This window comes from Botryllus schlosseri, chromosome 4 (genome assembly GCF_051294905.1).
Source record: "Botryllus schlosseri isolate E-star chromosome 4, Bs_hap1, whole genome shotgun sequence".
Taxonomy (NCBI): Eukaryota; Metazoa; Chordata; class Ascidiacea; order Stolidobranchia; family Styelidae; genus Botryllus; species Botryllus schlosseri.
Window position 1 is genome coordinate 3,367,478 of NC_137239.1, and position 25,996 is coordinate 3,393,473.

The following is a 25,996-nucleotide window of genomic DNA, read 5'->3' on the forward strand; positions in this document are numbered from 1 at the left end:
AATAACTGTTTCCTGCTGGATGGCATTTTCTTGTGGAGTTCAGATTGCTTGGACAGGAACATTCGCCGCCATTCAGTTAGCACAGGGGTGGCCAACCTTTTTGGCCAAAGGACCACATTCCATTGACGAGCCATCGCGTGAGCCACTAGCCGCGCCAAGCGCGAAAATTTTTAAATATTTATTGGTCAATATTATTTTTACTTGAGTATATTGCGGGTCTGTTGTATATTGCTGGGCTCCGTTTGCAAGAACTGGACTATTCGGCGAATGGACATACCGATATCGAAAGCTTCGGCCAACATGCATCAATCGTTTTATGCGTATGTTTAATCGTCGACGGTCTTTCTGCGAGCGCAAACGCAAGGTCGCAGGTTGGTCGACACTTTCTCTCGTAATTGCGATTATAATTAGACTTAATCTGTTACGTTGGGGTAACAATATTAAAAGCAAGAAATCGAGTGTCAACATATTACGGGAAGCGGGAAGAAATTTTTTACTTTGGATGAAGCTACCTCAGTATATTCTGCTTTATTGTAATGTGCGAAGATCAACCAAAATTTGACTGGCCAAGAGATCTGCCAATGCGTCGAAACTGATATTTTCTTGTCGTCACGTCCCCAGTATTGCGGCAAAACTAATCAAATTTCTGGTTGGCCATGCAAGCTCACAATCTGGGAAATCCATTTTTGGTAATATTACTAATTTCTAAAATTACGGTCGGGCCACGGGTTGGCCGGCCCTGATTTAGCGCCTACATGGACAATTAAACACATATATATATATCGAAGTTTTCAGTCAGCAGAAGGGCAGTGCTTTTCGGCCAAGGTTTTCTCGCTGGATATCGTTCTGGCACATTTCTTGGGAGTCGCATGTTACATGGCCTAGAACAGGGGCGGCTAACCCGTGGCCCGCGGGCCAATTGTGACCCGCGAGGTAATTTTTGAAATCAGTCATATTGTCAAAAATGGATTACCAAGATTGTGAACTTGCAAGCCCAACCAAGTTTTCATGAAAGGTTTTTTCGCGCCCCGCGCGATTTACCTCCGCCTCATAGTTCTTGATTGCTCTGTGTATTGTCCGACTTTGATATTTCAGAATTCACTAACCAAAAGTCATAACCTTCCATGTAGGGATGGTGTGAACGTGAGGTTCACGTTCGCGTTCCGAGTGTGAATCTCGGAAATTGAGAGGTTCACGTTCACAAACGAACCCTGGTAGGTTCTGCACTGTGAACCTTTTTCACATTTATTAGTTTTTTTTTGCATCTCAACTGCGGGCCACTGTATGCATTGCACTAACAGTATAAAAAAATCAACACTAAACCCGCATGATTCTTGACAATCTCAAAAATTCACTTGCTTTGTTACGAAAGTTTGTTCGAAATATCCAGCTTTTCGTTTGTGCATATTTAGTGACTCTCTGCTGTGAGCATGACCCGCAATCACGTAACGTCCAGAGTGAAATACAGTACAAATAGGTAGTCAGCGAATGATGCTTATTAAACCATGCAATGAAGTTGATATCGTTGTCTGACGTAAAAAATCTAGCCGGCGTAGAGGGTCAATATTGATTTTATGTTTATTTTATCATGAAAAGAAAATCCGTGCGATATGGGTGTTGGCTACTGCTGTATAACTGGTTTACAAGGTGATATCGGTAGCAAGTACAGTAATCCGTTTTATACCCTGCTTGATATCAACGTATAGCAATACTCAGAAGCCGAATCAGTCTCCGGTCCGGCCTGGACCGTTGAGGCGTAAGCTTATATTCACTCGCAAGTCCTCATCGAAATTGCTGGCAAAGCGACGACAGATAATGATTTTATGGGAATATTATATCATTTGATTTCCACAGTTGACACATTTGGCGACGTTTAAAACCTCAATGTGTACTTCAGCATTGTGGCATTATGTGACCCGAGTTGTCGCTAGGTATCGTGCACATTAAGATAGGCTATCCCTCCACTGAATGTAGGGTTGGAATACGTTATGCGGTTTGCGTTCGGGTTCACACAGAACCTCTCATAAAGGTTCGCGTTCACACGAACCTGAACCTTTCAGAGTTTCACACCATCCCTACTTCCCTGCCATCAAACTATCCGTTGGGATTTCGAGCATTCTGGTTGCACTTTTTAATAGTTTGTATTATCATGATAATGGGGCGTGAAATTTTTCAATAACATAAAAGGAGGCATGCTTCTAAAAGTTTGAAAATCACTGTTTTAGTGTCTTATCAGACGAAAGTGAGTGGGGGTTTAAAGAGACTTAAAAAATATATCATGTTTAATATTGTTTTGAATAATGACCGCAAATAGATATTTCCTAATGAACTGTCACCTTCTCTTTACCAAAAATCTACACATTCGCTGAGCAGCATTTATTGACAATGTAATTCAGAAATAAAATTAAACTACGCTGAGAATATAGCTAGAGTTTTCCACTCGGCCGGCCAACGTATTTTCAACTTCTCTTTTGACCCGAGGTGGAAAATAATTGCCCACCCCTAATCTAAACTAATCATTTTCCTCAGGCTTCGCTCAATATGTTGTTACTAGATTTTTTACATTTAATATTGTTACGTCACAAGATTTCTTGCTTTTAATATTGTTATTTACTCCCTTCTGAAAATGAAAAAAACGCCTAATGCACCAGATTGAGTCTAACTCTGTTCGCAATTATGAGAGAAAGTGTCGTACAACAGGCGACCTTGCGTTTGCGCTCGCAGAACGACCGTCGACGATGAAACGTAGGCACAAAGTGATTGGCGCACGTTGGCCGAAGATTTCGATAGCGACTGTACCGGCGCCGAATAGTCCTGTCCTTGCAAACTAAGCCCAGCGAAATACAGCAGACCAGCAATATACTCAAGTAACAATGTTATTGACCTATTATTGACCTATATAGTATATACTTTGAAAAATCGCGCTAGCCCACGCAAAGCTGGGTCAATAGCATGTGGCCCATTGGCTAAAAAGGTTGGCCACCCTTGGCCTAAAACCTCAGTGGATCGTGGCGCGGTAATCGCCGACACCGAAACGCCCATTTCTATAAATCATGCGTATCGTTTCTTGGTAATGGTGACCATCAATGAAGATATCCGGCAACATTAAATCGCGCAGGGCGTGAAAAATGTTTGAAAATGTAGCGTGAATTTTCAAAAACAAGCTCTATAATTTATTTTAATTCACGAAATAATTTTGGGCCCCCTTCGAGCTCACCCCAACGCGACCAGCAGTTATGGGCCTGCGCATTGCAGTGGTCCTCAACCAGGGTCCACGAAGCCTCTGAATTTGCAAAATGATTGATAACCTCGGAGAATGTGAGGCAGTTTCCCGTTGATAACAGGTAAAGCTTCATAAGTCACATCAACAGCATTTGAAGTTGTCTGAGAAAATTGGTGTACAGTCGTTTCAAATACAAACGTAAGAAGTTTGTTCCTAGTCCGGTTTGATAAAGGGATTGAAACCTCGTCAGGAAATCCCTTACTTTCCTGTGATATGCATAACCATTATTCCAGAATAACTTCAAGGTCAGCTGCTACAATGCTACATAGATATCTCTAACATGAACGGTAATTCTTAAATCTGTTCTTAAATTTTGGTGCCATATATGTTGCGATCATACCGAAAGGTGCTGTCGGAAGCACTACGCCTGAATATTACATTCGCCACAACCTATTTTTGTGGAAATGTATTTTCGAAACCCCTGTTTCAATTCGAAGTCCCAGATTTTCAAGACACGACCGCGTATTTATACCCAATTTCTGCAAATAGTAAGGGCATTTTATGAAATATCTCACAAATCTGAACTATATTGTTACCAAACAATTTCTTCATCAATATGTCTGTCAAGGTCTCTTATAACATGTGTTAAAATGTTGAAGTTAAACTCTTGTGGGAAACCCAGAAAAAAAGCAGTTAAATTTGACAAATTTGAAAAAATGAAGAAAAATCTTTATCGCCTATAAGTAACTAAGAATGAGTTTAATAATGATTTTTCATGATTCTCAATTGATTGATAAAATTTACATTTTACTACAGACTGTTTTGTGGAAAATATATGGCACTAATGGCATAGTTATACCGTCAGATGTACACCATTCAGTAATTCGATACCGAACGATTCAACAAATTCTGTATACTGTATTACTGGGTAATAAAAAACACATTTATGGGCTTAAAATCAGTACAGCAGTTCCTCAAATGGAGTTCTAAATATATGGCACTAATGGCATAGTTATACCGTCAGATGTACACCATTCAGTAATTCGATACCGAACGATTCAACAAATTCTGTATACTGTATTACTGGGTAATAAAAAACTCATTTATGGGCTTAAAATCAGTACAGCAGTTCCTCAAATAGAGTTCTAAGCCATACAGCACGGGCTTAAACGGTATTTTGTGTATCATTCCATTCTGTAAGAAGCACGCAATAATACCGAAGTAAAAAAGCGACTATTAACGCAGCACAGCCTTGTGTGAGTTCTTGTCTATGGTTACCGGATGGTTCATTGCTTTTTCACCGTAAGTTATGACCCTTGGCTTATGGATCAGCTTGGATCAGCCTCTCCCCAGACTATGGGAAGCGGTGTGGGTTAAAAAGCTAACGATCCTGAGTTTCAACATTCCCACTGGAATGTCTGGATGAAGAGAATCAATGCTAATGATGCAAAATGCGCATACAGATCGAGTTCCTTCCAGTTATTGAAGGACACCCTAATGACCTCAAAACCATCTACACCACTCTTAAAGAGTGCACAGCTGCACACTGCACATAGCGCGCTGGGGTCGCTATAGTGACCGTCGATCTTCCAATTCGGCTAAAGGCTATATATATATATATTAAAGCATAGACCAGGGTTGTAATGTAACTAAGTCACAAGGTTCCGAGTCACAAGTCAATCTTACTTTTATAGTTTTGACTCGAGTCAAGTCGAGTCATTTTCAATTCACCACCGAGTGAAGTCCAAGTCCAAGGCAGCTAGTAGAGGGCCGAGTCCGAGTCAGTAGGCTACCCGAGCCCGAATATTTTCGACTGACACTCGTCGTGGGTAATCGTCATCAACTAGCAGAGAATTACCCCTGCCGAGTGTTAGCCGAATATATTCGAGTTTATTTCAATATGAATATACTATTCAATTGTATATTGAAGTTCGGTACCTCAAAGAAGATCTTCATTCATATTATACTAATTTTTCTCAGTCCTAAGTTTCTGGCCGTATTTTGAAGTATCCGGGCTGATAGAAGAAATACCAATAATGTGATTAATTTAATATTCTTCAAAGTTATAATGAAATGTCTGTCTCGGCTTGGTTCGAGTCATGCACAATGACTCCAGTACAAGTCGAGTCAATACCATTATTGACCCGAGTCGAGTTATTTTACGCATTTGAAAAAATGACACGAGTCAACTTGAGGCACCAAATCGTGACTCGAGTCGAGTCATGACTCGAGTCATCAAAACTCTGAAGCAGACCAATTTACCAGTCATTACAAGGTTGGGTGGTTGTCACCTATATTGAAATCTTATCTTGGATCAATTGGTAACAACATGGAAGATTCTAGGCTACTAGATGTGATCCAGTTGATATATGCCGAAGGACAACATCCAGCCACAACATGGATGGAGGATGTTTTGATAAAACAATCCGTGCTCACCTCCTCATCGATGCAGCTATCTATGAACATACCATGAAAATTGCCTTAACTGATGATGAGCGTGGTGATACGAAGTCCTTCATGGAAAATGTGGCTGATGGGGAAATGGGAGCCAGACCAGGAGTGCGATTATTTGAGTGAAGGTTTGAGGAAACGTTGAACCGATTCGCAAAAAGAGAACCAACGCCAGCACTTTGGGTGGAGTACCACTACATGGTAGATATGCCCAAGGTCTTTATCAGAACCGGGTGACTCGTAGACCACAATGGGAACCTGTCCTGCATTGTTACCAAGATGCTTCACACCTGCAGGCCATCATCAGTGGTTTTCAAACTGGTTTCGACACACCCCTTGATGACAGTGAAACATTTCGCACCCCCTTATCGTCATATCGAAAAATATTGAAAGGAGCAACCAGAATCTTTGCAATCCCAATGCATTGCTTGGTGACACGCAAGGTATTATGGCTGCTGAGACACTTCTCACTCTCAGTAATCTGTCAGATGTCAACTGACGAATGGGGGAGGACGTCAGTAGACATGTACCCATTCACAGAGACCCTACTAAGACACAGATGAAGCGAGATGCAAGGGCCATTGAACTTGTCCTAAAATGTTTTAAGGATATGAAGCCATTCGTCAACGATTGCGAAAAGGGGTTGCTCGTGTATTTCTCAACTGGATTCACAAGTACGGGCGATGATGTACTCGAAATACTGAGGGAGCAGCTGAAGTTAGGATGGTTATTGGCCATGCAGATCAACCTGGATGGAAAGTCAGTGACGTTGACCACGGTTGTCATGTCAAAAGGGAAAATCCTGTCATCGCTAAGAAAATGTCCCAAGGTTAAAGAGTAAAACATTCACATTGACTCAATGCAGTTGTTCAACCGACTGATCATTTTCATCCAGCGGGATGTGGCAGTTGAGATTAGCTTAGATTATGAGTTCACGCCTTTTCCATTGTCCATGTTCAGAAAAAAAGACCAGAAGATGAACAAGGCTAACATTGGAGGGTTTTCAAATACAACCCACTGGACTTGACTAACCAACCATGCTGTGCCGTCGTGATTGATGGTGGATGGCTTCTGTACATGGTACAGTGGGAAACACGTCAAACTTGACAGGGAATTGCTAATCGCCGATCCCGCTGTATACACAACGCCTTGAAAAGCCAAGAGGAAGAGAGAGCCGAACTCTGGAAAGATGGCAGCAAATGACCAGATAAATGCCGCAAAGACGTTGATGTTGACGCAATTTCCGTGCTGGGTGCCAATGACCCAAGTTGTTAAAAACTCCAATTATGTGTTTTGCTCCAATTATGTGAATAAAACAAACAACCAAATGAAGGGAATTGCCAACAATTACCTGAACTACGTACAGTGTCTGAGCCGTTGCTTTCAGAATGTCATTGTATTCTTTGATGGTTGCAGAAGTTCACCAAAACACCCAACATGTTCTCAAGGAATACAGTGGCAGGAGTGATGGAACTAGAGATGCTACCTCTAACAGAGGGTGCATCTGCACAACGTTCACTCCGCGCGTACCCGCAGGCCCGGGATTAGATTCTTTTGCAGAACATGCCCCCAAACCCCAGCGATTACGGATAAACAATAGGCGTGCATGGATATGGGCCAGTTCCAACACTGGAACCCATGGCTCATGATGAGGTATTGCAGTTCACATCCTGTAGCCTAATTGTCATAAAGATTGCAACAACCGGATATGCAGCTGCAAGAAATATGAGGTCACGTGCATTTCGGCCTGTGGAGTATGTAAAAGCCTTACATACAAAATTTGCAGTCACGATGATGTTGAGTCTGAAGAAGGCATAGCCAATGCATGTTGAAATGTCTGATCTTGTGCATGAGAAGTAATTCTTCAGTAAACATAGCTACGTAAAATAAAGGCTATTTAACGCATAAATATAAAAGTGTTTGTGTGGCTTTTTTCACAAAGTAGAGCCTGTAGTGAAATATAAGTGTTAACAATCAAGTGAGAATTATGTAAAACCATTATTAAACCTGTCTTAAGTTACTTATGGGCAATTAAAAAATATAAATTTTTAATTGTTATTTTTAATTCGTAAAATTTAACAGCTTTGTTGGGGGCTTCTCACAAGAGTTGAACTTCAACATTTTAGCACTTGTTACTACACACCTTAACAAATATATTGGTGCAGATATTTATAGGTAACAATATAGTTCACAGATTTTCATAAGTTTCCCTTACTTCTGTTGCTGGTTATCACTAGCCTACAGTGAATATTTGCACATGACAGATGATAATCGCATGATAATTGAGATAAATCTGAACAAAACATGAGGGCGTCCGCAGGGGTCTTTGACTGCCCAAAAAAGTTCCGCGAAGACAAGAAGGTTGAGAGCCACTATTGTATTGGTACTCGTTTGCCGCAGATCAATTTCATATTTTCTTTCGTCCAGCATCAAAACATATATACATTTGCTATAAATTGCAATCTAGCGTAAAAGTCTTTCGTTCTGTTAACGACTGAAATGTCCAGCAGATATTAGTTCACATGGCATCAGTATCAGACCAACATGACAAGTAATTCTAATGCACATAACTAAGAGAACGAACGAAATATTTTTCAATTTTGGATTATCACAATTAAGTTGATACCAAATGTCACATCAGCAAGTAACTGTCAACAAATGAAATGCTGATAACACTAGATATTGTAAATTAGTTTGACTTACTTGAAAGATAAGAGCTACATGATAACTGTGTGCCAAAGAAAGCGAAACTACAAAACATAAGAGCGATATTATACCAATTAATGTACAGAATTTAAAGACGAACATCAATGTCATGTGGTGGGCTTATGGTGAGTATTGGTATTTCTATATTTCAGAAGATCAATTGAATCCGATAAAAGTGCCCAAATATTAGATTATTGACTAAAAGAAAAGGCTTTACTTCAAATAGGAATACAGTCTCTAACAGTCATTTCATTACTTCTAAGCTATTGGTAAATGTGGCAATTATAGCAACATGTTGTTCCCATAAAATTCACAAAGCAAGTCGGGGGAAGACCTTTCACATGACAACATCAGAAAGGTAATAGAAAATTACATCACGTATCACGAAAATTACGATCTAAAACATTTAGGCAGCTCAAAAGACAATATTAAAACGAATACCATATTAAGATTCTGTCCGGCAACAGCTTTTACGCTTGCAAACATTCTCGGGGCAAGCTTGCGCGATATACCAGCAGTAATCTACCAACATGTGATGCTGTGATCTTACCTAGTAGCCATGTTCCAAGGTCATGAGGTTCTGAGGTAACCGTTGTCCTTTCTCGTCGCTTTCATCTCCGAGGTTATCAGGTTACTTCGAGATCAAGATTATGTAAATTTTGTAGTCATTCACAAATATGCTTTCACGATAAATGTATAAATAAAAAAACTAGAGCATCAGACAAAAATGATTTTCGGATTTGGAATCACGGCTAAATTCCATCAATGATCTGTTGAAAAATCGATTGCAGTAAAAATGAAAAAAAAAATGAAATTGTTACCTAGTGTATATATGGAATTATAACATTGGATGATTCGTGTACAAGCAACCTTGCTCGTGTTTAACAATTGTTATATATACTGAATCATATTCGCTGCAACGATAGCGGCGTGCATCGGTAACAAGGAATGCAATGAATACGAGGACTGCGTCTCAAATACTAATGACAACTCTGAGAACACCCTCAAGTTTTGCACATGCAAGGATGGATATTCAGGAGTTCGTTGTAGAGGTGAGAGCGAGCGACTATATTAGATATGTGGTTGCAATCATAAATATAAGAATGAAAACATTTCAACTTTAGCACCAGCAAATACGCTTGACTTTCATAATGAGTTTGTTCGAATATTAATTCAATATTTACACTATTTTTTCATGAGATGGACTTTTGATATCTGATTGGCAGGCCTATTCAAAGCATTACTGGATTTGCTCCTGTCTACTGCACAATTGGCAAATCAATTATACGAATTTAGCGCTTTGAACGAGCTTTTGTTCCTCCACCAACTAATCCTTTGCAAAACAGTTGAAGGAGCATTACGTATCTCATATAAACTTACTGATAAACAGAAGTTTCATATTCCCCCATTTCGTTGAAAACAATTGTAATATACGAGTGGTGAGGGGTTGCACTGTACATTAGGGCTGTTCAAAAATAACTTTTTTTCCTGAATCTTGCGGGTTACGTGATCAAATCGTTAGGTTGCCTTAAAAAACGACGCACACCAAATTTGAATTCATTCCAACCAATATTCGCGGATTTCGTAGAGTTTGAAAATTTCGAATTTGCTTATGAATGCAAAAAAAAAATTTTCAAATTTTTCTTCCAACCCCATAAAATTGTTGCACTGTCTTCAATAACGATGCAAAACAAATTTGACTCAATTCCAAGCCGTAGAAGCGGGGTTATTTGAGTTTTTCGATGATAATTCTTGGATTATCCTTGATTGGGGGATAATCCCAGAATTGTCATCGAAAAACTCAAATAACTCCGCTTCTACGGCTTGGAATTGAGTCAAATTTGTTTTGCATCGTTATTGAAGACAGCGCAACAATTTTATGGGGTTGGAAGAAAAATTTGAAAATTTTTTTTTTGCATTCATAAGCAAATTCGAAATTTTCAAACTCTACGTCTACGAAATCCGCGAATATTGGTTGGAATGAATTCAAATTTGGTGTGCGTCGTTTTTTAAGGCAACCTAACGATTTAATCACATAACCCGCAAGACTCAGGAAAAAAAGTTATTTTTGAACAGCCCTACTGTACGTGAAGCCGTAATAGCTGGACGACTGGCCGATCTTATAGCACTAGCGGGCGTTGATTGGCGAATATTGACAATCATTTTATTCCGTATGTAAATATTGCTGAAAGAGCGATTCCACTCATTCGGTAATATAATTGAATCATATGTTAGGTTTAGGAATTTTGCCGAATTTATAATGCATGCTTATTCAGTGGCCCGCGCCAACTTGGTATTACACACCCACAAAGGTAATATACATGGCTGGGTTTCATATCCGATGATCGGGACAACCTACCAGATATGTCACGTAGAAAAAATATGGTCGTTTTAGATCAATACTGTTCGCCTGAATGTGACGGAAACAAAATATGTGCCAACAATAATGGATCTTCCAACTACTCATGTCGATGCAAGGATGGATATGAAGGGGTTAACTGTGAAAGTAAGTCGAATATTCATTCGCAATTAACGCGATTGTCCAATACAGAAGGTCTGCGGACAAATTAGCACAAAAATCAAGTAGGCCTGTGATCTCAACGAAAATTGTCATAATGAAAAGGAAGTTAACAGGAAGTTTTATGTCAAAAACTGACAAATATGAAATATGGTCCATAGCGATGGCGATTGTATCTATCTACATCTTTTATCTTCTTATGTCGATTGCTGTTGCCTTTTGAAGTCAATATATCGTACTTTAATCAACGTGGATATATTTAGGCCTCGTTTTTCTGGGGAAACCTTTCTGGATTCGAACTTCGTACATAACGGGATGGATTCCAGAACTGTAACCACTATGCTACCGCGCGACATGAAAATCTCTATCTTTATTGTATACTATACGCGCAGCCCTTCGTTTCCACGACGAGGGACATCGCCATCAGACTGAGATGTCGAAACGTAACTAATCATTATATAGATAACACTGGGCAACAATTTTGAACGAAAAATTTATTGACTTTGATTTTGCACCTGATTTAGGTTGATTTTGGTATGCTGATTCCAGAAATGCCGCTGTTTTTCTACCCTGTCGAATTCTCGCTCTACGACATTTGTCCGAAATATGCAAATCTTCACAAATTTAACCATATTACTTTTCCACGCCATATAGAAATCCACACTTTTATCATATATTAAGTTATACAGCCAAGGAGTCATTACAATTATTAGGAAAAAGGTACTGGTATTGATCTAGGCCGATGATTTCACCCATGGATGCAATCATCCGAGGATATTTCAGACACATATTTGATGCAAACTGCAGGATATAGCAGGAAAATAAACAATACATTCATTATCATCAATAGCTCCAACGGTTGCCCGACATATGAGCATGCGACACAATGGAAAACGACAGTTCAGCATGGAACACATCAGCATGCGTCACTTCAGCATGTGACTGTATAACCCAAAAACTTACCCTAACCCGAAACATAGCCTAACCTAACCTAACCTAGCCTAACCTAACCTAAACCCTAACCCTAACCCAACCATAAACCTAACCTAACCTACCCCTAACCCGTAATTTAACCCACATGCTCATGTGTCGCATGCCAAATTGTCGCATGCCGAAGTGTCGCATGCTGTAATGTCGCATGCTCATATGTCCACGGACCGCTCCAACGCCCCATTCAGCTCATCTAGTGTAACTTACAACTCCTACAAACTCGATAATTTGGATCAAGATGAAGATCTCAGGGATGATAGGTCTGATGATGAATATTTTGAAATCGAATATGATTCGGAACGTAGAGTAATCCATCAACACAAGGTAAATGATCCGACATAGGCATTGGGGCATGGACAAGAAATATTCGGAACATTAGCATCATTGCGAATTGAGAAAAGATTACTTGGCAAGGAAGCGAAGATATATCTCACTTTCGATCATGAAAAACGTCATATTCGTCGTAGGGTTGCTTTCGGCAACTCTATATATTGTCGTGATACTGGCACTGGCATGAGATACTGTTACCATGCGCTGCTGGCGGAGATAGGAATCCCGATTTACGACACAAGTGAATGGCAAATGTCTATTGTTTTGTTACCTTAAAAAGGATCCTTCTTCAAAATCGCAACGTCTCAGGTGCAGTAACAATTGCACACTCAGATGGTAATCGTGAATAATACAGAATCATTGAATTGTTGCAATATCGCAATAACGATTGGAATTGGATCATATGGGTGTCAGCTTTGAAACTTTGTGTTTTCTTAGTGGCCAGACAATAAGAATGCATATGTAATCCTGATACACATGTGCCACTGTCATATGTTTATGTAGGACAGCAGACATTCAAAAAAGCTAAAATATTTACATATTTCCCGGAAAACATTGGTATAGTCAGCGACGGGCAAAGAAAAAGCATTTCCCAATATCTGGAAATGGTGGGGGTGAGATACCAGAGTAGATTGGAGCCTGAAACTCGCACTTTCTTTGTCCCGCAGAAGCTATATCAGTTTAAATCAGTGGTGGGCAAACTTCAGCTCAAGGGCCGTACTTTATAAAATTGGGATACTATGCCATAATTCAATATTGGCATTTCATTAGATAGTGACCGACGACATGGAAATAATATATATGTAGGTTCTGTATTGAAAACAAACCCAACATTGATATGATGATGACGTACGTGTGTCAGAAGCATTGACGAGAATTTATAAAGCCGGTCGTCCTCAAAACTTGGGATGATAGTCGGCTGTCCCGATTCCTAGAACTGGACGTAAGTTTGAGTCTTTGAGCAGCGATTTGTTCGTAGATTTGCTGAATGTACTTTTAATTCAACTCCAGGACACACAATGCTGACAGCTGCATAGCCGTGTCACCTTGCAATACGCTTCTACAATATCTATGGATATAAATATCTTTCAATACAACAACCATTGCAGTAAAATATTTATTCAACTCGAAGACTTTTCGGGTGCCTCTTTTCAAGAGTTAACGGCACACTGAAGGGATTTAAACAGAATAAAAAGCAAAACCAGAAAGGCAAAGTATGACGCAACCACGCAACAATCATAAATTACATACCATGAAGTCCGCAATGTAACGATGACAACAATAACAAACTTTGAGCTGTACGTTACTATAGTAACATAGCAATTTGAAACTAAACAATAACAAACACTAATTATAACGCAGTGATGGGAAATTTGTAAGTTATATAAATATAAATACCTCTACACATACACAGAACGGAATCTATTTAACTCATTCGCGAATTGCTTTTTCCAAGTACATCGCTACCAGTAATAAACTTGCTCGTGTGGCCAATATAAAATCACACTTGTGGCCCGAATTAAGTCATTTACGTTTAAATATGTGTGATATTTAGCAATTGAAACCGTTCAAAATGCATATGCCTCAAGGTCAGGCCATCGCACTATCAATGAAAGGAAAAGGTTTCTTGAGACATTCGCAGGCCGCACAAAACGGTGTTGCAAGCCGAATGAGGCCAATGGGCCGTGGTTTGCCTACCCCTGGTTTAAATCAATCTTTCGACTTGTGGTTTTTGAAACGTTTTATACAATATACACAAAATATTAAAATTAGTACTTTTATGTGGATTATGAGACAATGGGGTGGGTGCCTACCCAAAACACTTGACGTGATAGGGGAAAACAGAAGTCATTTTTGAATTCAGCGCCCAAAAGTTAGTCGAAATCAATTGTCTGTTCAAAGTCAACAAAAATTATGTTTACCAGTGTTGAGTTTTCTCCTGTCGCACAATCAACGTATAGTTGTGTTCGGAAACAAATTCACGTCATCGATAACCTATTTATCAGCTAATAAGGTTCATTATAAGCAATCATTGATACACATTTTCAAGCTCAGTATTAATTTCTATAGGTCTTGTTTTACTCAGTCGCCCAATAGTAGTATTAGGAATCAAATTCGAGTTATCGGGCAGTGCACAGCGACAGTGTGGCCCGTGCCAACTTGGTATTACACCGCCCGCAAAATACATATTTATCATCCTTTTTAAATTTCGTCTAATGATCTTTTCGACCGCTACATAACTGCGGAGGTAGATGTGACTGACTCTCTTGCGAAATTTCGACCCAATGGATAAGGTAAAAGTTGCATCCGCGAGTTCCATTATTGTATAGAGAGATCAATTAATCGGCTCTGTAAATCTTGAGCGTAGATAGCCGAGACTTTCGTATGTCATTAAACATAATAGACGTACAAACAAGCATATTCAACGACCATTGATGATATCGATACAGTGAAGTGTAGAGTGATGCTGACACAATTCGATTCAACAATTGGAGCAGCACACAATTATATAACTCGGTTTTCGTTGAATATTGACGACACCAACAAATCGCTGATTGCGGATCCGAATATCGTCACTCATCGCTATTGGCGAGTCATTTCTGAATAATATCTATGCAACCAACCCTAAATAATGAACAAAATTAGCATTATTACGAGTAAGCAACTCGGGAGTAACGCAATGCGAACAGAATTAGCTCATCATCACTCCTATTTTTCTGAGGCGTTATATATTGGATTCTCTTTTGTCGTATTCACAATGTCTATAAATAATTATGTTTCAGATCAAAAGTGTGCCTCAAAGTGCGTCGGTAACAGAATATGTTTCCAAAGCCAACCTTCCAGCTATTCTTGCCGATGCGTCAATGGATATTATGGGGATGAATGCAACTGTATGTTTAATATCTTTGTGCATACAATCAAGTAGATTTCAACCACCGTTCCATAGAAGCAGTAACAGATGCAAGTGATGCCTCGTGAAAAAACGGCATGATCTTGATGATGCGAAGTAGGGATGGTATGAGCGTCAGGTTCACGTTCGCGTTCTGTGTGTAAGCCGCAGAAACTCAGAGGTTCGCGTTCGCAAACAAACCTCAATTGGCCCTTTACTGTGAACATTTTTAATTTAGTACAATTTTTTACGTCAAAATAACATCGGTTGTTGAAATTATTTGCGTTCGAATGACCCTCTGCTTTGCGCTAGTTGCATAAATCAACACTGAACGAGTATGCAACTTGCCAATTTTAAAAATTGTACTTGCTATGTTACAAAAACTTTTCTCGGAATATTCAGCCTTCCGTTTGTGACTCTCTTTCGTGAGCCTGGAATCACACAGCATCAAGACCGAATACATGTAGGTAGTCAGCGAATTGCGCTTATTTGAACAATGAATGAAATGGCTATAAAGAATGGATCGTTGTCTAACGCGAAAATTGTAACAGGCGTGCGGGAGCGATCTTCATTTGATATGGTTATTGTATCATAAAAACCAAATCTGTGCGGTATGGCGATATGGTGTTGGGTTGGATGGTGTGAACCTCTGAAAGGTTCCGGTTCATGTGAACGCGAACCTTTTTGAAAGGTTCTGTGTGAACGCGAACGTTAACCTCATGACGTCACGTGATGTTATATTGCTAATTCCAATCCTAAATTTCAGTAAAGTGATAGCCTATATTAATGTAAACGATTCCTAGCGACGAGTCGGGTCACACAATGCAACAATGCTGAAGTGCATATTGACGAACCTTGTATCTTCCGTCCCTTCTCCAACAATTTCGACAATAACTTGCAAGGGAATATAAGCTGACGCCTCAACGGTCCAGGCCAGACCGGACAATGTATTCGGCGTCTGAGTAAGCTATACGTTGATATTGAACATAGTGTAAAACGGGTATCTATACTTGCTACCGATTTTGATATCGTCAAAGTGCATGCTCGTTTAGTGTATATTTTTGTTATGCTGCCAGCGCCATGCATATTGTGGTCCGAAGTTGAAATTTATTGCATTTCAACCAAAGATGTTATAGTGAAGTGAAAAGTGTAAAATATGAAAAAGGTTCACAGTGCAGAACCTACCAAGGTTCGTTTGTGAACGTGAACCTCTAAATTTCAGCGGTTCACACACACATAACGCTAACGTGAACCATCCCTAGTGTTGGTTACTGTATAACTTGTTAAATAAAGTACTACTAGTAGCAAGTATAGAAACCCGGATTACACACTGACCAATATCAATGTAGCAATAGTCAGAGGCCGAATTAAAACTGGTCCGACCTAGAATGTTAGCTTATATCCCCTTGCAAGTCCTCGTCGAAATTGTTGGCAAAACGACGGAAGATATCGGCTTTACGATACTATTGTTCGTTTGGATTGTTCCAGTTAATACATTTCTTGATGTTTAAATATTTAGTTTGCAATTCAGCATTGTGGCATAATGTGGCCTGTGTAATATTAATATATTACTTCACTAAAATGTAGGGTTGGAATTGTCAATATGGCGTCACGTGAAGTAATAGGTTCGTGTTCACGTTCGCGTTCACACATAACCTGTTAAAAAGGTTCGCGTTCACACGAGCCGGAATATTTGTGGGGTACACACCATCGCCAGTGTGAAGATATTGTAATGTCGTAAATGATTCACACTCGTGACGACACTGAATTTACGTGGGGTGGGTTTGACACGAAATTGCAACTAAACAAACCATTCACATCTTTTCAATAGCATCGGTTCTCAACTAATCAGAATAGGGAGGGAAAAATCCAATTGATCATAACGTAAACAACCAGTGGTTAAATGGAATACTGGAGATTTTGTTGCTGAAGCTTACGTAATACATCCTTTTATTCCCTATTCGGCATGATATGGGGCTCGCACTTGTGTCTGTGAAGTATTGATTGATTTCAACTACAACGGCAAGGGAAGTAAACGAAGTGGAATTTGGATCAAATTGTCCAAGCAATGTCATCTACAATAATCCGCATGCTTCCATACCGACGTTATGCGGCGGGTTAGCACTGGCAAGCTTCACTGATTCGATCATCTGCAATGGTAGATGGTATTCGTAGATAAGTCAGCGCTCTCCTTCCTCGATATTTCCATACTGTGTTATTTATATCATACAGAAGTAGTATCATTCGTAATTCTCCCAAAATATTGGAATTGCAAACGAATAAACCTTGCTAGAACCCCATACTCAAGCCTTACGACAGCTGTCATATGTTACGTATGGAGTTTTACTGTTATGTTTGTGCCCTGCATGCCAGTGGTCAATAACTCAAACCGGCGAACATCATGTAGCCCGCCTGTTAAGACTTTGTTACTTGTTAAAAAGTTATATTTATAATGATATATATAGCAATGAAATTGTTCATTTAAATGCTAAGAATAATAACAGTTTCGCTATGGAGAACAAGTTACCAATAATATCATCTTACTTATCCCCATCAGTCTTCACCACAATTTGTCCTTGTGGGTGACGCCCAATCATACTTTCCATGTGAAACTGACTGCCAGCAACGAATAGTCAGGCAAAAGTTAATTAATGACAACGCTGTGAAGCATATGTGACCGGTATCATTTAAGTGACACAATTTCACGTCAATATTCCCTCAAGACGGCAAACGTCGAACATTACCGTAAGCTAAATTATGACCATATTCGGCAGTGTTGAGTTTTAACTCAACTAACCATTAGTATCAATTCGGTGACATTGACACTACAATCTGAGAAGGCAAAAATGTACATACTCATTTCAGAGTTTTCTGTAAATGGCCCAAATAATAGTTATTCACAGAGGCGGAAACGCCAATGCAAAACCATTGTATATATAAGATAAACGAATAATATAATACAAATGTCGTTGTTGGCACCGATCGCATCACGTGTACTTTACTTTCACCCAGAGTACTCAGCCCCGGTCTCCAGTGAAACCCGAATGGCGAATTGGTAATGTAAAAGTAATGAACAAAATCAGTACGACTGCGTTTACTATCTCTTGTATATCTCTCATCACTAATATGCAGGGCAAACAACGCAGTACGACTAAAACGAAGAGGATCATAGAAATATTCTAGCTTATATCGTCATTAGAACCACCGTTTCAGTGGTTTATAACTGTATTCAATCGGCCAATCATCGTAGTTTTGCCAATTCCATTGTTTGCGAATAATGTTGATACTCGAATAGAGCCCACACGATTAGATCAGTAATAAAATGTGAAATACTATTGGGCATAGCGTTAATAAAAAGCTTTCCATTGAAAATCATAGGTATGAATTTGGAGGTAACATTTTAGATTCACTTGACTGGTCCGGCCCGCGAGCGATCAAAACTGTTGAATCCAGCCCGCGACCGAAGTTGAGTTTGACACCCTGCACTAAACAGGAAAGGAAGGAAAGGACGTAGTTTATTTTTGTCCTTGATGTTTTTTTTGCGTCATATACACCGATACATGATACACATACACACGATCTGCGCATATGCATACCATGAGTGCATGATGTGCATATGCCGCTGGACAAGGAAGTGCCGATATATCCTTTACGGCTTTCTAAGTCATGCACCACCCCTCCATGCTATCCCAGTAATGCACGAGCGCCAAGCAGGGAAGCCATGGATACCAGTGTTACTAATCAGGTCTTTGGTCTGACCCGGCCGGGAATCGAACCCACGACCTGCCGATCATGAAGCCGGACGCTTAACCATTACGCTATCTTGTCGGTACAGGTCAGGTCAGGTCAGGTCAGGTCGTGATGAATATTAATCTTGGAGCGTCGAACGCAAATCAGTTACTTGGTTTTGTTAAAGCACCATGTACTTGGCCACATTAAAACTATCACAAAACTAATCTAATTTGACGATAGTAGGCGTAGAATACATTTTCGAAATATTTTCCCCGAAGTTTCGCAGCCTAGCATCTGCTCATATTCTAAATTAGTCAGTAGGCGACACAAAATTTTGCGCAATGGTAGCGCGTTATCCATCTCTCATTTTATGACGTAGTATACAGAGGTGGTCAGTAACGAAGTACTTCTACTTTTTCGAAGTACTCAAGTAGTTTTCCTCTACTCCTGGTACTTACTCAAGTAGATCTGAATTTCACTACTTCTACTTCTACTTCATAATATTTTGTGATCTACTTACTTACTTTTCGCGATTTTCAGTTTGTCAAGTAGAAGTAGTTTAATCCTCCAATCAGGAAGAAAGCCTGAGAAATTTTGGGGCTGTTTCCACGGAGTATCGACATTAATTTTCATAAAAGTAAAGTTAGGCACAGAATATTCGTCGCGCTTCGCGCGCAGTGAATGCGCGGAGTATCCAGTATGACTTCACGAAAGTATCGGTAAATATAATTCAGGTAGCGGGTTGGTGTGGTTCCGTTCACACCGCATTGTCGCCCTTCGCCATATCAAATATTTCATCACAGTATATATGGTTTTTCATAACGTTTGAAAGTGATGTTTCGCAATCTAGCATTTACTTATCACACCGTCATCTAGCTGTCCATGGCGTGTCCTAATCTGGAAAAGTGGACTCTGACTTTTTTTTTAGTTTTAGATCTGTTTTAGCATAGCAACCTTCGAAACTTTCTAGACTAAAGACATTAAATACATGTTCCGTTTTTAGATTTATATTTCACTTTCAATTCCCAGTACCATATATTTTGATTTTTGATTAATATCAGTTCTTTTGTCTGGATAACGTACATCTTGAAGTATAAAAACAAGTGTAGTAATGCCTTCAATTTCCAGAAATAAAGCTATACACAATATAGCATTTTTACGATCCACCATATTTTTTATTAACGTTTACTAATCGAAGACAGGGTTTACAACGCATCGAACACAACATCTCCGTATTGCTCTTCGACTAAACTACAGACCTTAAAATATGGGAGAGTGCGCAATACCATGATATTTTCTAAAACGTGCTGTTTGAGTAAACAGAGGATTAGCATCGCATTTTCGTATCAATACTATCATTTTCATCCCATGATGTGGACGAATGCTTGTATGCTATCGAAAATTGGATACCTGCTGGTATGCACCTTTTGATAATCCATGTGAACGAATTAGGATCGTTTTCACAACTACTTACTTACTTGAGTACTTTTAAAGTCAGTCAATTCTACTTCTACTTCGAGTAGTTTTAGGTTGCTCACGGAAGAAGTACTTCTACTCGTACTTGAGTAGAATTTTTCGTCGCCACTTCTACTTCTACTTGAGTAGCTTTCTTGACTACTTTGACCACCTCTGGTAGTATATCAGAATTTCATTGTAATTTGTGGTGCCGTTCTGTTAAATCGTAAATGGTCTAATAGAGAAATATGGTATCTATAAGTATCATCTGCTTCAGCTTCTTCAAGAAGCTCAATATTGCCCTAAATTTAGACTACTTGGAATAGATCTTCTCTCTAAGATGGGCGTGGGCGCGTGCGCAATTGCACGGTCTGTGCGCGCAGAAAATCTATGCTGCCCACAAAAAAAGCCGAAGTGCATGACCTATTATTTAGTCGTTAGGCACTGTTGTCGAAGGGACCGCGCAGTAAGGGAACGCATACTCGTGAAGAATTAGAGGGAGCATGGCTTGGAATCACTTGGCAATCGAGTATTTGACATATAACAACAAAATGCAATTGTATCCTATTAACATCTGATGATCTCAGGAAAGATTCTCTTCGATGGGAATATCGTATCTAATTCCATGTACATGTTTTTAATGGCACTTATCGAGTGAGAAAAACATCACACTCGAGCTAAAAGTGTTACGAAATTATTGATTTGTGAATATGTCATATGACGGAGCGGGTTGGCGGAAAATATTCGATATTTTCCTTCATCATCGCCATCATATACGCATATATTTCAATCGATTCACGAGCGCATTTAAATTGTACAGCAACTTACTGCACTGCAAATCCAGGCACATGTGATAACGGTGCTACTTGTAACAGCAATTTGGGAATGCCGGGTTACAGCTGTGACTGTACTTCAGGATATTACGGAAAGAACTGTACAGGTGGGCCAATGCAGTCTGATATCTGTCTTGTGTAAATTTTGGCGCCATGGGTTCGGAAAAACTGATTCGATGAAATATTTTTGGAATATTTGAAATATATCATTCGTGTCCTTCGTCTAATTCTTCACAATCCTTCATTTCATGCATTTATTATATAATATTACCAACCTGAGTATTAACGGGACAAATAATTTATTTGAAGATATTCTTGGATGTACAGAACATCAATATTCAATTGAATATCATATTCATATTGAAATAATCCCGCAATCAGCAATCAGTAAAGGGTAGAAAGAACATTGAATAATATATCAACAATCTTATCACCAAATATTACGCCACTAGCATGAAATATTGAATATTCAAGGCGAAGACTAGGTTACCGTTTGTTTAAAGTCGACTCATTTGCGACCCCCGCACTCGAATTTTATCAAAAGTCGGCACCTAATTTGAATCAACAGTAGGAGTTCGCATATCATCTAGAAATAATACATTGTCTTAAGGCTAAGCGATCACCTCGCCTCGATTTTTAGAAATTCCATGCCACTGACGTCATATTTGGTGCTACGATTGAGGATATACAACGTTCTTTCCGCCTTCCAATTCTCTATTGTAATTACTGACGATTACCACTGACTAGTTTCATCCGACAATATTGGGGTTTATTCCCATATACATACATGTTTTAAACATTTCATTGACAGCAAAAATATGGAGATGGGTACCAAATTTAGACTCTTTCGTCAGCTTGCCCCAACAATACTATACTCAAGCACAAAATACAGCACACTGTGATACGTTAAAACAGCAGTTGCCAAACTAGGGATTGCGACCCCAACGAAGTCGTTCGCCTATTTTCTGGGGTCGAGGGGACGAAAATAAAATACCAATTACGATTACTGGAATCACAATTAATCACGCATCAAAATGTATTTTTTTTTAACAGCCGATTACTGCACTGGTAACGTAAATCCTTGTAAAAACCAAGGTACTTGTAATAGCAGCATTGGAACACCTGGTTACACCTGTGTCTGCACCCCAGGATTTTACGGAAAGATATGTGACGGTATGTTTGGTATTATCCGGATTTGCCCAACCAATAATCATCTTCAAATAAATATTCAACTTATTCATTTGAAAATAAAGTTGCTGAAGCCCATAAATCAGGTGACTGCAGAAGACTGAAATCTTCAGTGCGCTAAATGGGCTTTCGCACTTTCTTATAGTTTGCATTCTGACTCGGCAGAGTCGGTGACGTATCTAAGAATCCGTTCTCCACCACTGTCTTCGGAATCAGATAGGCTACAAGGCATTAGGCATGAGTGAAACAGGTATTGAAATATCATGTGGAATATGTCTCCTCGTTGGAAATAAGATTGGATATACCATAGTCCTTTTTGAAGAATACACCCACACATTCTTAAGGCATAAAGACCCGACCTGCGCCATCAAGCGCCATCAACGACCTTTGTTCGTGTAAAGCCAATCCAGTGAATCAGTTGATGAAGGTCTACAACATATAGTGTAGACCAGAGGTGTCGAACGATTTCTTCCTACCCGCGAAGCATTTTTGATTAAATGGCAAAATTCTTGTATTATCTAACCAAAGAAAAACTTTGAAGTAAATAAACTACCCAAAGCGGCCACGGTGGAACATGTTCAAAAGCCCCATCATAGCCATACGATTGCAGTGTTCAGTTTCAACCATGTCACCATTAGGAACAAGTTTGAGACATCGACATGACCTTCTAAAAATGAAATAAGTGCACACTAAGTTCTAAGTAATCTGGAAAAACGAACCAAAATAGTTATTCGAAGAGGCGATAACGCAAATGCGAAACAGTTGTATGTAAGGTACATTGAGAATATAATACTTACACGAATAATATAAATCTGATATCTTTGGTCGCACGGCTGTGTACCTTATTTTTTCCCAGAAGTTCCAGCCCCGGTATCCAGACCAACCCCAATAGTGATATTAAATTACCGAATCAAAAATCCTATGTCCGTGTTTACAGTTAAATCTCTCGTATTCCTGACTACGAACACACAGGAGCAACGACTTGAGCAAATGAAGGATAGAAGTTTTCAAAATAACCACTGTTTTGTGGTTTATACCTGTTTTCAATAGGCCAATTATCGTACTTTGCCATTTCCGCTGTTTGTGAAATACCGCATTGCTAGAATATAGCGTAGGCTACATGATCCGTAATGTAATATATAAGACTAATATAAGTAGAGCTTCGATAATAAAACAGATCACTGAAAAACGCGAGTATGGATTTTGTGGTAACATTATAAAATCATTTGACGGGTCCGGCCCGAAAGCGATCAAAAGGTTTGGCTCCGGCCCGCGACACAAGTTGAGTTTGACACCACTAATGAATAGACCAGGGGTGGGCAAACTACGGCGCGCGGGCCGCATGCGGCCCGCAACACCGTTCTGTGCGGCCCGCGAGAGTCTATAGAAACTCATTAAAAATATTGAGAAAATGCGTACTCAAAATCGAATTAATGCGGGGACTTGATTAAACTTTTTCTTAGTATATTTCACCATGATAATTCTAAGGCCGTGGGTCTCAACCTGGGGGACGCGTGCCCCTTGGGGTCATGAAAGCATCTGAAGGGGATCGCGAAGCTGAGCTCACCTGAAATTTTTTTCGCGCTTCGCGCGATTTACTTCCGTATCATAATTATTGCTCTTGATTTACCGTGAATTTGATATTTAAAAATCTCTCATCAATAGTCGTAACCTCCCATGCCACCAAACTATCCATTAGGTTTGCTATAGCATCCTGGTTGCGTTTTGTGATATGGCGATAAAGGGGCGCGAAATCTACACGTATAGTAGAAGCGTGCTTCAAGCTAACATGGTTATGATGCTGTCAGCATTCTGTGTCCTAGAACTGAACCCAAAGCGGAATTGATAAATCTATGAACAGATCACTGCTCAGTGTGCTCACAGATTTAAATTTCAATCCTTTTCTAAGAATCGGGACAACAGACTTTGATCTCTATAGTTTTGACAAATTGGTTATTGAGGTCGACCAGCCTATGAAATCTCGCCATTGTTTCTGGCGCGTGTACGATATCATCATAGCAATGTTTGGTTTGTTTCAAATAAGCATATATCTTATGTCCATGTCCTCACTATATAATCAAATACCAGCGATATTGCGTTTTGGTTTATGATCCCAATTTTATATAGTGCGGCCCGCGAATGGATTCAGATGTTGAATGCGGCCCGCGAGCTCAAAAGTTTGCCCACCCCTGGAATAGACTATGTTATCTACTTTTGGTATTGATTCCAACAACTTGTTAATCCTACATACATACACATCTTCTCAAGCATTGTCGACGGGAATTATCTGGTCAATATACCACTTATGCGGAAATGAATGCAGAGCTAACTCCATCAGTCAGGCAAGAGAATATTAAAACATGAATTACGTCACAATTGGATTATATTGCACCCAGGAATCATCGTATTATGAAGTTAATAGCGTAACCGCAAAAATTAAAATACACAAACCATATATATTAGCAAATAATAAGGACATATTCGGAATCAGGGACAAAAACACGTCCAACAGAATGCCTTGATCTCATTTCCGTTTAAAATTTACTCTTGACCTGTGTTAGGGAACGAAATGGCGAAATTTTAAGTCCAATGCTAAACCATGAATAGCCGTGAGCAGAGCCTATAAGTAACAAAATATTGTAAGACACTAGGACGATTAGTATGTAAATACTTCGAATTAGGCTATATGAGTACTGTGTTTAGGCCAAGCACAAGCATCGCTATTCGATTAAACAGAGCAATCGTATACGTGATTAGTCCAGATTAAGACTGCAAATGAACAGTGCAGCCCTATTTCCAAATTGGTTGCTGTATTCCACATATTGACATTCGCAATGCTTGAAGTTTGACTTTTAATAGGTCAATCAGTATAGTAAAATAACTATGTAAATATGTTACTATAATTGTGATATGTCTACATCATTATAGGTTGGGTAGGGATGACGCCGATTGATTGTTATTATATGAACGCACATACATTCGGAACAACTGTGAAGAGAATCGCTAATTTATAGACTTACTGTATGATTGAGTATATAGCAAATGAATTTTCGAACACTGCAATGACATATTTTCCATAAATCTGGTGCCATTCCCATACAGTGCAATCTAATAACATTGAGATATATTTTACCATACGATTACTGCAAGGGAAACGCGAATCCCTGTAACAAAGGAGAAACTTGCAATAGCACTATTGGAACACCTGGTTAATTCTGTGTCGGCCCGCAAGGATTTTACGGACATACATGTGACAGCATTTTCGTAATATCCCTATTAGTCCGACCAAGCAGAATCGTGGAATAAGAATTGAATTGGAAAACAAAGCTGTGGAAACGCTAAATCTGGTGTCTCCAAATTACACAGTTATAGAACTCGGTTTGGCGCTTCTATACAGAAATTTTCTGGCTTTATCGTAGGGTTACCAAGCATCCTCTTATAAGAGGATTTGTCCTCTTTTTTGACTTTTGTGAAAGTGTCCTCGGAAGACGCCTTTTAGTCCTCTTTTTTGAGATTTTGTTCTCTTTTTTGGAAATTTAGGTCAGATTTAGAGCAAATCGCGAGTGATATGCCGTAAATTAGCACAGAACTGAAGCTCCAGCGAGTATTTCGGAGCGAGAAACGGTGATTTTAGCTCTGAGAGAAAAGAAGATCTTTTTTTTAGTCATCCAGCTAGCAAT

At 39.4% G+C, this 25,996-nt stretch overlaps 1 protein-coding gene across 1 annotated transcript in view; it reads left to right on the forward strand.

Moving 5' to 3' along the window:
- The window catches only part of LOC145437878 (uncharacterized), an 85,100-nt gene that overhangs the window by 15,509 nt on the left and 43,595 nt on the right, over positions 1-25,996 (forward strand). Inside the window, exons 5-9 of the mRNA XM_080315217.1 lie at positions 9,307-9,432; positions 10,776-10,886; positions 15,002-15,109; positions 21,116-21,235; positions 22,182-22,301. Of these exons, the coding sequence (XP_080171343.1) occupies positions 9,307-9,432; positions 10,776-10,886; positions 15,002-15,109; positions 21,116-21,235; positions 22,182-22,301 (585 nt within the window). The remainder of the gene's footprint in view (positions 1-9,306; positions 9,433-10,775; positions 10,887-15,001; positions 15,110-21,115; positions 21,236-22,181; positions 22,302-25,996) is intronic.